The following is a 14,157-nucleotide window of genomic DNA, read 5'->3' as shown; positions in this document are numbered from 1 at the left end:
GTTCATTCTTTTTCCACAAACTCTGGAGTTTTCACATCATTCCTTTATTTCAAAAAAAAAATTGTGTCATGACATACACATAATTCCTTTATTTCAAAAATAAAATTATTTGTTCAAGATTAGATTACTTTAAGTCAACTTTTAGAGACTAAATCAAGTGTTTTTAATTGGGCAGAATAAATTTTTAGGGTGTATTTAATTATTATAAAACAAACTTATGGATTCCTGCAATTTATTAAGGGGGAAAAAGGAAAGAAAACAGTACATGGAAACTAGCATGTTAGATGACACCTAGATTCTGTTAAAAAGGGTGACGGACAGAGGAAAAATGGTAAGGGTACATAGATAAAAGATAAATAAAGTATGAAAGATAAATAAACAAAGATAAAAGGAAGTTCTAGATGTTAATGAAGTTGATGAATCAATCAATAAAACTAGATAATTTAAATTCTATTTCAGAAAAAGTCATAGAATTAAATAATTTAAATAGCGATTATATTTAATACAGAACAATTTTTCGCCTTCCCAAATATAAAAGTAGATGTTTTACTTAATACTTATGAAGTTTGAACATTTTTCTTAAATGGTGTATCCGTAGAAATACGTATATCAACACTTGTACGACACTTATCAATAAAGTGTTAAATTCAAAAAATATTTGTTGAATTTCTGACAATTCTAGGACAGTTCGAACACAATTTAAAAAATGATAAATACAATAATTTTTAAAAAAATTAAATTTATTGTATAAATTTTTATTATGATTATAAAAAAAGGAACAAATTCTTTTGAACCAATCATGAAAAATATCTTCCTGCTCTTAAAAAAATCTGAAACATACTAGTGCGCATAAATATTTATTGTCAATTTATATAATTTATAATTATATAATATATAGATTCGTGTCTACCTGTCCTACATTCTACGTGTCAGTTACCTGTCCTACATTCTACATGTCAGTGTCCATGTTACATAGCTTAATACCCTTCGAATATGTGAATATTTCCTATAATTATAAAAAAATGTTTTTTCTTATATAATGATTAATTTAAATAGCATTAATTTTGTACTTGATAGTTATAAATTCAACAATACATACATAAATATTTCAAATTTCTGGTTCTTAGTAAAATAATAGTAGTTAAAATAATACTTTTAGCCAGTTATAAACACAGGCATTGAATTTGAAGTGTTAACACAGTGAAAACATTATAAATTGGACAAATATGTATAACTTACAACTATAGGCATATTGCAAAACGTGCATCGTACAGGCAACTGATTTATTTTATTTTAAAAAAAAATCTTTCTAAGGACATTGGAAAATTTTGGGATTGCAAGAACGAGTTATAAAAAAGTTACAGAAGCTAAATATATTTTATTATAGACGCCACTTCACGTTGGTTGTAACATGCTGTAATGTTTTATAAGATAACTACTGCTACTATTGTTTTAAAACCAGCTTTCGAACTTCCATTACCTTTTGGCTCAATTCTTGCACAACAGTTTACAAATCACTCTTGGCAATGGGTAGAAGTAAAATTACTTGTATTCTCAATACACAGAATTTGCATGAGCATCGTTATCAAACATAAATAGTTGACCCACTACAAATCCAACCACACTTGCCTTCATCCACTTGATTCATCACCTGAAATAACAACGGCCCAGTTTTTCTTCCAAATCCTGATACCCCCAACTAGATATAACGTTTATTTTATGCCCACGGAGGCAAATAAACTAAGAGGAAGCAAATGTCCATCACACTGGTGGCTGTCGGAAAAATCAATTCCAAGGCCAGCCAGAGTATATAGTCTGTCATGACAGGACAGACCCAAAGGCTGAAGTGCCAAAGCAATATATAACATTTCTCAAAGCATACATAATTTTCCATAATAATGGTAGTTTGCTTCACAGTGAACAGGATACTAGTGTATTACCGATTTTGTGAAGGCATTCTATCTGATCCGTGCCTTAAACGAAAGCTACTGGACCTGGTACCGGGATCTGATCTGCTGCTGGACTGGTGGTATGCTCTCCAACCTGCATCTCTATCAACATGGCTCAATGACAAAGAAGGCAAGTGGTCTCTTTCCCAAGCATGGAAGTGATTTGGTAGATGGGTTTCTTCTTGAAAATTGCGCCCTGATGAACTTGATGGGATAAGAAAAAAGCCACCACTTTGGTCTGGCGATGTGGCTATTGGTGCTAATTGAGCTGATCCACTATGACTGCTGGACCGTCGGGAGCCAGTAGTGATAGGTGTCCGCATTGTGGTTGAATTAGGAGGTTGCTGTGGTTGGTAGTATGCCTGAAGAGCCTGAACTCTATCCCGAGCTCGAGCATTGCTACCAGGATAAGGAGGAATCATTGAAGAAGCAACCGAGCTCCCCGCTCTGGCAGCAGAACTGCAGAAATTAATGCATTGAAAGTTATACAAGTGCAAAAATTAATGCATTGGAAGTTGTAACCCCAAAAAGTGCATGGAAAATCAAACTTATGACCTGTGTAAATATCCACTAGCTAGTGATGATTCCGATATCCATAATTTTTTATCTTTTCTAACCAAAAATCATTTGTTTATTTAATGTCATAAGCTGAATATATATATTATGTTTAGCTCACTAATCATATTAAATTTGAACAAATATTAAATTCATGCAAATAAATATAATTTACTATCGTGAGGAAACTCAGTAGTGGTACCTGTGACCGACAAGAAAGGGATGCATGAAAGATCCTCCTGATCTTGGTACGTCTGAACCACCCCTGACTGGCCTTTGACTACCAGGGGATACTGATGACTGATCAGCAGCAACTAGACGAGTGCTTGCTGTGGAGAAAGGAGGGGAGTGGTGTTCCCAGCTGTGATAATGAAGATCCACAGCAGGAAATGAGTATGAAGTTGGTATGTCACTGGGCACAGATGAACCATTCCAATGGTTGAAGTTTGAAGCCTCTGATACAGTTCCCCCAGAATTGGAGGAGGATGGATGTATTGGTCCAAAGTAAGCAATATACGGGCAAGGATGACTGGCAGATGACACAGCTGTATGTTCAGCAAATATAGGATGTTGTCCCAATACATCATGATCTGCATCTCATCATTCCAGTAAATTAAGAATTCAGTGCCATGCAGACATCATTTTAAAAAATGGAGGAGGGTGATGAGCTATAAAAGGGATCTTACATGCAGATGATGAAAACTCCCCTTCCCTGGAAAAATCAGGAATATAAATATTAGTTCAATAAACATGCTACTATTTTCCTTTAATGAGTGTGGGGGAAAAGTCTCTTAAAAAATGCCTAAAAATTTAGCATTGAAAGGTAAAACAATTATTCATCAACAAAGAAAAAAATTGTTTCTAAAAATGCACAGTTAACGCATCCCCATCCTCAACCTGCATGTTGAACAGACAATACTCAACTTGGGTTGCATTCGACATAGTACAAAATATATAGCACTATTCTGTTATCCCTTTCACATGGCAAGGAAAGTCAACCTCACGGGTGAATCCATTTACTGATCTAATTAAAGCACATTCATAAAGGTAGGATACCTATTTCTTGGTTCAACAAATTAGAAGTATGACTGTATGATGAAACAACAACCTAGACAACAAGAGTAAATTCATTAACAAGTATACGACAGGTCTTCATTTTGGCTGCAACCGCAGTCACAAGAAACATACTGAAATATTGCCAAACACAAGCCCCACATAAAGGAACAACTGGGCCTCCTGTTGGGAGTGCAAAAGAGTACTCAATCTCAAACGCACTTAATTAGCCAATGACATTACTAAAGAAGAAGAAAAAGGATGAAAGGAAGGGGCTTGCTTCAAAGTTCATCATTCCCAGATATTATTAGGGTGGTGTGGCAAGGCTGCCAAGGCAAAGGGCAAGGTGAAAGAACTGGATTACAAAATAAAGTATATGTGAAACAATAATTGTTATTGATAAAGAGGATCAATCTCTGCCTCGGTATCAGATACAGAATAGATATGCTGTACAAAAAATTCCTAACCTTACTAGTTATTATAGAGATCTGAACTCACCCTCTTAATTTCTTTCCATCTCACAACTCCCAACTGACTCTAGTCATCTCCCCTTCTCCGTTTTATTACTGAAAAGAAGTAGCTATTCTGTTTTTAAGAGAAACTGGTACACATCCCCTATGAATCATGTCCTTCCTCATAACATAGATCCTAACAAAAGGCCCATCTTGTATCCATCCTTGCTTTAAATTAAAATACAATTCTTAACCCACCAAAATTTAAGGCTACGGACAAGAGCCTCCTTTTTTTTGGGGGGGTTATAGAATAAACCCCCCAAAACCAGACAGATACATTATGATTTCGATGAATGCCATTGTCTGGGATAGCTAGTTACTACAGCGGAAGTCATATTCTGTATTTAAACAATTGGAAATAAAGTAGTTCCACGTAAGCAAACATTCAAGGGAGCAACTAAGTTTGTGTTTGGATCTTCATCCATTATCCACATTTCATGCTAAATTCCCAAAAAACTCAAACAAGTATTTGTTGCTTCAATTTTAACTCCCAATGCACAACCAAACACATAGTCAGAAACAAGCTTTAAATTTTACTGACACTACCACCTTCAAAACTGTGATGCTACCCAAGATTTCCACTAGTATTTGCAAAATAATTTTCTTGTTTGCCAAAATAGTGTTTAAAATATAGCAAGGACTTCAGAGTTCAGATTTATTGATAACATCAGTAGCTTTAACCAAATTTGACTCCAATGAACTTAATTATGTTCCATATTAAAACAAAAACATTTTACTTCAGTGTATCGCTTCCCATTGCAGCAACCCTTTATTATAATAATTGTTAAGGTGATATATGTGAAACCACCAATGTAATTAATAAAAGTCAGATATGGTATGTGTTTGTGTATGCGTTTCCACTAGTACACTATAAAGAACAAAAGAATACAAAAAATTTCAAAGTCCAAGTCTATGAAACAAAATAGATGTTAGCTTGTATGCCTTACTCGAAAGATGATGGAAGTCGAGTCAGGTTGCCAAAAGGACACCAATGAACTCCAAAAGACTGCAAACACCATGCAGTCAAAAAAGTAGTCAAAATGGTGAGCAAAATATTATCCATACACATAAAAAGAAATAACTCCAATTAAACAAGAGGTAATCTCAGCCTTAAAAGTCAAAGTCAAACTACTAACTAATAATTGGAAAATGAATTTCATCTAGATTTATTAACTTGTACATGGAAAATGGATAAAAACTTTAACAGCAGATCTTTGCGGTACACTAAGAGTTGAAGATTGAATGAAAGTAGACGAATAAAGGCACAAGGCAGAGGAAGCTCACATTCATATAAGGTCAAAGGACATAGTGAAATAATATTAACTAGCTTCCCTTTTTACTTAAATGTAGTAGACAGCTATGTTTTTGCTTTTGGTCTATAATTTCATACAATTTTATGTAGCATATAATTAAATGCCCTCCCAAATCCCAATAAGACATTCAGAGAATAACTTATTGATAAAACCAAGTAAAGAACAAGTTTGCAATTTCTGTCTCTCTCCTGCACACACACAACACACACATAAAAACCTAATCAATAAAGGAGTATTTATGCAAGCCAACGCTCAGGTGCAAGCATAAAATTAAAACACAAACAATAAGTTAACAGCCCTCTTACCATCTCAGAGTAGCTAAGATCATAAAGGTCCTCGTCATGTGTCCACTCATCCATGCTAAATTCTGGATATGACCGGCTACCATTAGCATAAAGCCATTGACCTTTCTCAATCTTCCGGCAATTAGGGCACTGCATTGCTCCTTTTATGTTGAATGCCGAACCAATGCAATCTAAATAATGTAAATCAATAGTAAGCATAAGAATATTACTAATGCATATATTTTTGTCAATAAGAAATCAGTGCATGCAGAAATTCATGACATCACTATTTCTTCTATATTCCACTACTGAAGTATTATTGATCAGTGCAAGAAAAACTCATGAAATCACTTTTCTTCTATATTCCACTACTGAATTATTATTGCGCAGTGTAAGAAAAACAAAGGAAGATACAAGAGTGCTCCTTTTGCCCCTTTGTAAAGTGATTAACAAAGGGGAAGGAGGGACACAACATACCATCTTCTCCCTAAAAGAGAATCATTCTCCACCGATAAGGTGAACTCAAAAAGTGACATTAAATTGTACTCTTTTATTTCAAAAATAAGACTTACATGTTTATGTCTCATCTAACGTTCCAAACAAGGATATGAAATTCCACCACATAAAAACCAAACACCATACATATTGACCCAACTTTCCATATAAAAAAATATTTGATTTAGGAAACATAGGGTCTTCATGTCAGGATTTGAAATTAAGACCATTGTATCAAGCAATTTAAATCCAATCAAGGATTCCAGATTTGCAGATAAGACTGAGAAGCTTCAACGGAAACAACTATCTCAAATGGTCCCAGATTCTTCACACCTATCTCAAGGGAAAACGATGCGGTAATCATCTACTTGAGCAGAGACCAGATAAGAAAGACCAAAAATACAATGTGTGGGACAATGAGGATTCCATAATCATGTAAAGAACCAGTGGAAGGAGACCATTGACAATTTGCAGTGTACTTATTGAAAAAGATCAAGGGACTAAAAGGAAAAATGTCAGAAACTGCATTGAAAAATCAAGGATTGGGGGGAGCAGTGATGACTGAGGTCACTAGATTTCATCTTCTCAAGCAAAAATGTGATTACTTTTATACTAATTTTTCACTCAATGATTAAAAATCAACTAGGGTTCACAATAACAAGGTTCAGATCAGACAATGGAATGAATTATCCTTTCTATCAAACTTTGTCTCCTTAATCATAAGGAAATATCCATGATTCCTCATATGTAAACACAAGCAAAATGGGGAGGCCAAGAGGAAAAATGAGCAATTTCTCAACAAAAAACTGAGCTCTTCTCCTTCAAAGAAAGGTTTCTAATCTCATTAGGAAGGAACGGGCTATTTTCAGTCTTGTACATGATAAATAAACCTCCCCACAAAAGCCACATAGAGATCTTAAACAGCTTTAATACTTACTTCAAGACCTTAAATGGACTTATTCCTACAGTATTTTGGGTCTACAACCTTTGTTCATATTCACAACCAATAGAGGCAAACTTGATCTTCAGGCTGTCATGTGTGTTTTCCTAAGTTAATTTTTCACTCAATAAGTTACATGGTCTCTGACCCCTAATCCAAAAAATGGTACATATTTGCTGATATCCCCTTAAATCAAAATAAGTATTTCTCCCCAACATTTCTTCTCAAAAGAATTTTCCAATGATATATGATGAAAAAAGTGAGCTTCTTGAACAACCAAAAGGTATTCAATAAGTCTCATTAGTCAATTCATGCATGACCCAAGAGAACCTCACCTTTAATCTGCATACAGAGTTTACACAATTCACAGGGGAGACCGAAAAATAGAGTCCTATTCAAGAATAGTTAAAAAGTGATGTTAGGATCCAATTGCAAAGTATGGGAGTTCTGTCCCCATTTGAAGGATTCTAGTATGGACTGCAGGGTTTTATGAGCTTCCAACATGTTTTTGAACAGCAAACAAGCTAAATAGGCGATGGCATTGGTATTGCACTACTCACCAAAGTAATCAAAGGGAAAGTGCATAACAAACCAACATGATCGTAAGACAGCTATGGAGTGTGATGGGATGTCAGAATCCAGTTGGTACAGGACTTGAGTCGCGCAATTGATGTATAGGATTTTAATGTAGGGTTAACTAGACCTTGTTGGGCTTTCCAACTACAACAACCACCTTTTTATGGTGTGGTTCTCCAAAGGTTCTTATAACACTAATGCAGACTTACAGGTTCACTAGTAGATAGATTCACATATTGCACTTTCCTACAAGAAAATTTAGTTAAATGAAAAAGTAAAAACACAACATGATAGCTAGATCATCTACATAATCAAAATTCAAAATCTATTACTCAAGGAATTTTCGTTCATCTTTGGATAAAAGTTATCCTAGATGACTTGGAAGTCAAGTTAGTAGGTCTCATTAAGCTCCATTATAACCAGAAGTTGGCGATTAATATAACTCAATCCTACAAACATGATAGGAGTATAGGACAAAGCATGTTGAAATAGACAACTTATTCACACTTCACCATGGAAAAGCTAAAAGAAAACCTAGTGTGTTCCATTCACACAGCAAATAGCTGATGTCCAGCAAAGAGGCTGAAAGGCCCCAATTTCAATGACCCATTTACCAAGCTAAGAATGGAAAACATCTGTTAATAAAACTGGGGGAGAGGGGATGAAGCAGAAAATGTGGATATTGTAAATTAGATGTAAATCATTTCAGTTTATCAAGTTTGAAATCCCTTGAATCAAAGGATTTTGTAAAGGAGTCTGTCCAGGAAGCTAAACCTGATTGTGAGGAGATTATTTCTGATTATTAGGGGTGATTTATTTCCTTCACGCAGCCTTGTTCTATGCTAGAAATACCTATCTAATATTATTTTCAAATCCTCAATGAAATCATTCTATTCTCTCTTCAGATTGCAATTTTCTCGTTATTAAAAGTCAATACTAATAGTACATGCATAGCAACAAAAGCTCTTAGTACGACAGGGAACAATGAATAATGCAATATACTTTTTCAAAGATGACAATTCATAAAAACAATGTGTGAATGAAATCGCAAATTGTATGCAGAAACTAAGCTTACAATGATAATATTAGTACAAACTTAATCAGCCCCATAATCATCCAATGCTAAAGTATAACCAACAACATCTAACACTTAAACCATGAGTTAATGTCGTATTTTTTTCACACAACTCGGTTTTTGATAGAAGTATTAAATGCAGGGCACGCACTAAAGAAGCATTTCAAGATCCGCACAAGGTTAAGTACAGCTAGTGCTTTGTCCACCCTTCAAAACCAAAAGTTTTCTTCTTATGGCAGATGAAGATAAAACATATTCATGGACCTAATATATGATGTTTTACAATTAAAACCAAATGGCCACACTTTAACTTGCTTGCATTATCAAATAAATCAAAATTGGAAGGGTAAATTTATAAACAATGCCAAATATTAAAAACTGGAAAAAAATAACAAAATATATTACTAGTAATAACATTCTTGAGGGATATCTACAATAATCTCGTATGAGGTTAACATCTATTTAAACCAGTCTTGATTTCAAAAGTACACCTAATTCCTTTGCACCACACTTACTTCTAATTTTGAAGGATACCATCCGCATGAACCAAAACATAAATAAAAAAAACTCAGGAGTGTGTATTCTTTTAAAATGCAGAAGGTGCCAATATGTATAGGGATATAAGTGCAATTTTTCAATCAGGACAGGTGTAAGTGTAATTAGCACAAAACTCAGGGAAACCCATGTGCTTATCCGTTTTATTTAACATGACATGTGAAATTACTTTCAAAGTGTATACATGCAAGGATTGAATTTGTTTGATCATAGAATCACATAGAGTCTTTCACTTGTCTTGTGACAATGAGAACAAAATTGACAGTGTCAAATTGTGAATTTTAGTTTTAACTTTTAAGAAATACTTTAAACTGTAAGCACCTCCTTCAATCCAGATATTCGCCAACAATGACAACAAAAGTGATTCTATTTCTAATATTTTTATAAAGCCTTTAATAAAATCCATTGCTGACCTCACCTTGATGCATTAAACTCAGAATAAGATGCCAAGTGAGGAAACAGTGTACATTGAAATGACCACTGCTAATTCAACCCAAACCATAACACTCTCCTAAATAAGCATCCATATAAGGACCAATTGAAAATGCTTCCTCTAGTGAAGAGGATTATAGTTTTAGGTTTAATAAGAATAATTCATTAATATTGTTTAGAAAACTGTCGGGGTGCTATATCCAATACAATTTGGACATTATCATAGAAAGATTTGATTCATATACACATGTGGAACCTATTCCCCTCAGATCCCCTCTATCCAATATAATTGTGAAACTTCTTTTTGACATGGCACCTGAACAATAAAATAAGGGTTATCTATCCATTGGCTTCCTGCATCTCTATTTTTTTATTTGATATTTGCATAACAGAATCTTAATTCTTAGTTTCAGAGAGGGAAAGTTTACATCATGTACAACATTATATCGGCTGTTCGGGAAAAAAGTTAATATAGCTCTGGTAAATATACCCTCACTGGGTTCCACTGAAAAATAAAGAAACCACACACTCTGGAATTCCTCACTGCAGTCAAGACTAAGTAACAGCAATCGATTTTTTTTTTATCAGCAATCAATATATACTGCTAAACAGGAAAGACTGCCTACATTATGCAGAAATTCCTCCAAATTTAACCAATTCAACCAGACCAAGACAATGAAATCACACTCTCCTGATCTCCTTACTGTTGACAAAACCTATTAAAAACAAGCACAGTAACTGCTAAACAATAGCAACCAAGCATATTATGCAGAAATTCCACTAAATTTAAGGAAAAGGTCAAAAACACCACATTTTTTGTCGGTTAACCAATTCAACAATGCCAAAACATGAAATCACACACACTGGAGATTCTCACTGTTGACAAGACCTAATTAAAAGCAGTCAATACGCACTGCTAACCATGAGCAACTACATGTATTACGCCGAAATTCCACCAAATTTATGAAAGTTAGTCAAAATGTCACAATATTTGTCGTTAAGCAATTAATAAGACACCCTCTGGATTTTCTCACCGTCATTAAAAGCAGTTAATACATACTGCGCCTCAACAAGACCAAGTCAATGAAATCACACACTCCCAATTTGCTCACTTTAGACAGGAGTTATTTAAAGCAATTGTTAAGTGTGAGCAGTTACATGTGTTATGCAGAAATTTCATCAAAGCTATACAAAGTTAGACAAACTCAGAAGGTCAGTTCTTTTCTTTTTTTTAAAACAATTCATCAAGACAAAGACAATGTCCAACTTCTCCGTACATAATCATGAATTCCAACCAGGTTACAAATATTGAAACTGATCTAGATTTCCAAAATATCATCATAAATTCTAACTTGGCTGTAGCAAGACGGATATTCCAATCACCGCCATCATTAAACTACAAAATGTAATGAATCAAAATTGCAAAATTTGTTTGAATATGAGAGTTTAAAAACAAAACAATAGTATATCCAGCCTAAATGCTCTCCAATTCTCCATTCAAAGTAAATGATCAACAAACCAAATCCGAATCCATAAACCCCAAAACTCCTTGGCTTTAGAACCTCAACACCAATTAACATACTATCGAGAATAAAAAGTTGTCATGAATAGTTTGTGTGATATTATATTATTATTATTATGATGATGATGATGATTATATGCTTGTATCTGCATCCACCGATGATTAAAACAATTATGAAACGGAAACCAAATTTCCTTCCAAATTCTAGATCTCAATTGTTGCAGCTAACATCGATTGAGGCATCGGCTTATGAATGCACAAGTGCCTAAGCTGTGTCATTCTAATTCAAGGAATATGTAAGTCATCGCATTTACAGACACTGAGGGAGAGAAATTGGAGTTACCAAGATGAAATTGATGACCGCATTGAAGCTTAGCCCAGGATCTATCCCCATTATCGGCAACAGGCTCGAGGCAAATGGAACAAGGAACCGAGGCGAAAGACTTTCCACATCCACCATCTCCTCCGTCGTCTACGACCTTATTACTATTGGTATTGTTATTATTATCATCCTCTTCGTCGTTACCAAGACCCATTACAAAACCCTAAAATCGGAACAAGAGGAAGAAAGAACGAACGACTGCGTTTGATTGAATTTGTGTTGTCCGAGTTAGGACAGGGATGAGAAAAGTAAGGAAAAGGTGTAATCTGAGATCTGAAGTCTTTGGTTTGGTCTGCGTTTTGGGGCAGAAGAAGATTGAATGAATTTCTTTTGGATTTTTTTTTTATTTCCATTCAATCCACTGGGGATCGTTGGATTCTTCCTCTGACTCTGATCACTCTTGTCCAATCAACTTCACCGACGGTTATGATTCATTGGCGGTGTCTTCACCTTCCTTTGACTTTAAATTATTATTTTTTCATTTTCTTTAACTCTAAATGTTTCTTTAATTCCTCTTTGCTGTATCTAATGTCGTTTTCTCCTCTATTATGATTACAAATATATGCATTTCATTTCTATATGTCAATGTATGATTCTTTTCTGGCAATGCACAGAAAACAACAAAACATTTTTATTTTGAAAAATAATCATTATAATTAGATTATTTTTATATTTTCTTACACCAATAACTGTTCCCTCTTGAGTAACATACATGTATAAATAAAATTTTCATCAACCTGACTGTAAGTTATTTTTAAAAAAATAATATTTTACCCTCTTGGTTTTCTTGTAATAAATAATATATAGATCTAGTGATCAAAATACATACTTTAAGTTGTAATATAATAATAAACTTTAATTCTATCAAATATTTATTTGGTATACACAGTATATTTTAATTCTGCCATCCTCTTTTCTGTGTTATTTGAAATAGAAAGGAGTTATGAGAACATAATATTATTGTTTAAAGTCAAAATAATAATTCGTTACAAAATTTAGAATGTGGTTGTGGATTATTATAAAAATAAACATTATATGTGGGTGGTTAAGAGATTACATGAAAGATAGATTATTCTTACACACATGGAAAAAAAATAAAAGAAATGAGTAAACAAATATAAAATAAGGAAAGAGGAGGAAAATAAAAAAGGTAAAAAAAAAGTTATACATTTAATATTTATGTATGGATTTGTACATTAACCATAATTTTGTAAAAATTGGATAACCTTATATTATATATTATTTTATGATAATGAATGTGGAAAGATTGACTAAATGGAGAGATAAATTACTCAAGATAGTGATAACAATGTTTGATAAAAAAAAAGAATTATTCTTTAATTTGTCTATCAAAATTTGTTATTATATATGATTAAATTAGAGAGAGATAAAGTGTGAAGTGGATGACAAGTATAATATATACCAGATGGTTGGACAGTAAACTAGTCAATATTAGTTTGCAACAAAAATTAATAAATCATTAAAAAATTATGTAAACCTGTTTTTTCTTTGTTCAACAATTTATTTTTGACAAACCCTGTGATTATTACTAAATTATTTGCAAGTAAAATACTTTATGATATTACACATTATACACTTGATAGGGTAAATGTTTATAAGATGAAAATAGGTTAAATTGTCATGAGCATATAATTGTAATGTTTGTTTTGTGTAAGATCTTTAATATATATATATATATATATATATATATATTATGTCTTTAACTCTAATTGTTCAAGTGGTAATTAAAGGAAAAAATATATATCAAAGAGAAGAATAATGCGTTAAAAAAAGAAAAAGAAAAAAAAGTAAAAATTTACAAATACATAGAAGTTAGGTGAGAATTTTTTAATAGTTAGGTTAAATCTTTTGAAAAAAATGTATTTGACAAAGTAAAAAAACAGTAAAAGCTAAGAAAAGTCTAATTTCAATGTGATTTTATCTAACTTAACATGTTGCAACATATACACACGAGAGATGACAATTTCATTTTATATAGGGGATTTTTCATTTTAAGTGTTTTTTGTTATTATTATTATTATTTTGTAAAAGAAAATCATATAATGTAGTCTGACCTTTATTTTATTTAATGTACTAAAAAATGAATGGTCTATTAGCTAGTATTAAGAGTGACACTGGTTTAATTTTAAGTAGAATCTTATATTTAAAATTTGTTAATAAGAAAATAATATAAATAAGAGATTTCAATAGCGTAGTTAAAAAATTAGTCATCTTCATTAAAATATTTTGTAACAAAACTTTGATAGGACACTCTTATATATTTACATATATATATAGGAAAAAATAAATAGTAAGATTAAGTTTTTTTATAATTAATAAAATTTTAATTTTTGAAAAAAATATATTTTTTTCTTATGAGAGTTGGCTTGCAAGCCCGCGATTTACCTCTTATGCAAGGCGTGATAGCGAAACAAATCCGCACTTCGTGTGCGGAATGAACCAAACACAAAACGAACCTGTGCAAGGTGGGACAACCTACGTTGTCCCAACTTT

The 14,157-nt window shown here is 33.0% G+C and overlaps 1 protein-coding gene across 1 annotated transcript; it reads right to left on the bottom strand.

The window, feature by feature from the left end:
* Positions 1-1,447: 1,447 nt before the first annotated feature.
* On the bottom strand, positions 1,448-12,101 carry LOC137830040 (E3 ubiquitin-protein ligase RFI2). Its single transcript, XM_068637132.2, has 6 exons — positions 11,605-12,101; positions 5,688-5,857; positions 5,017-5,075; positions 3,191-3,216; positions 2,707-3,094; positions 1,448-2,408 (listed from the first exon to the last, which is right to left on the bottom strand). The coding sequence occupies exons 1-6, from the start codon at positions 11,795-11,797 to the stop codon at positions 1,937-1,939; spliced, it is 1,308 nt and encodes a 435-aa protein (XP_068493233.1). The 5' UTR covers positions 11,798-12,101; the 3' UTR covers positions 1,448-1,936.
* Positions 12,102-14,157: the final 2,056 nt, after the last annotated feature.

The sequence above is a fragment of the Phaseolus vulgaris genome, chromosome 7 (assembly GCF_051622355.1).
Source record: "Phaseolus vulgaris cultivar YP4 chromosome 7, ASM5162235v1, whole genome shotgun sequence".
NCBI lineage: Eukaryota > Viridiplantae > Streptophyta > Magnoliopsida > Fabales > Fabaceae > Phaseolus > Phaseolus vulgaris.
This window is presented reverse-complemented; position numbering and strand designations above follow the sequence as displayed.

What these genes read in the sequence shown, in the direction of transcription:
- LOC137830040 (XM_068637132.2), bottom strand. Translation starts at nt 11,797, where the DNA reads ATGGGTCTTGGTAACGACGAAGAGGATGATAATAATAACAATACCAAT. An exon ending in CGACTTCCATCATCTTTCGA is followed by an intron (nt 3,217 to 5,016) that starts GTAAGGCATACA and finishes TGATTTTTCCAG; the next exon opens with GGAAGGGGAGTTTTCATCAT. An exon ending in GGAGTTTTCATCATCTGCAT is followed by an intron (nt 3,095 to 3,190) that starts GTAAGATCCCTT and finishes GATGAGATGCAG; the next exon opens with ATCATGATGTATTGGGACAA.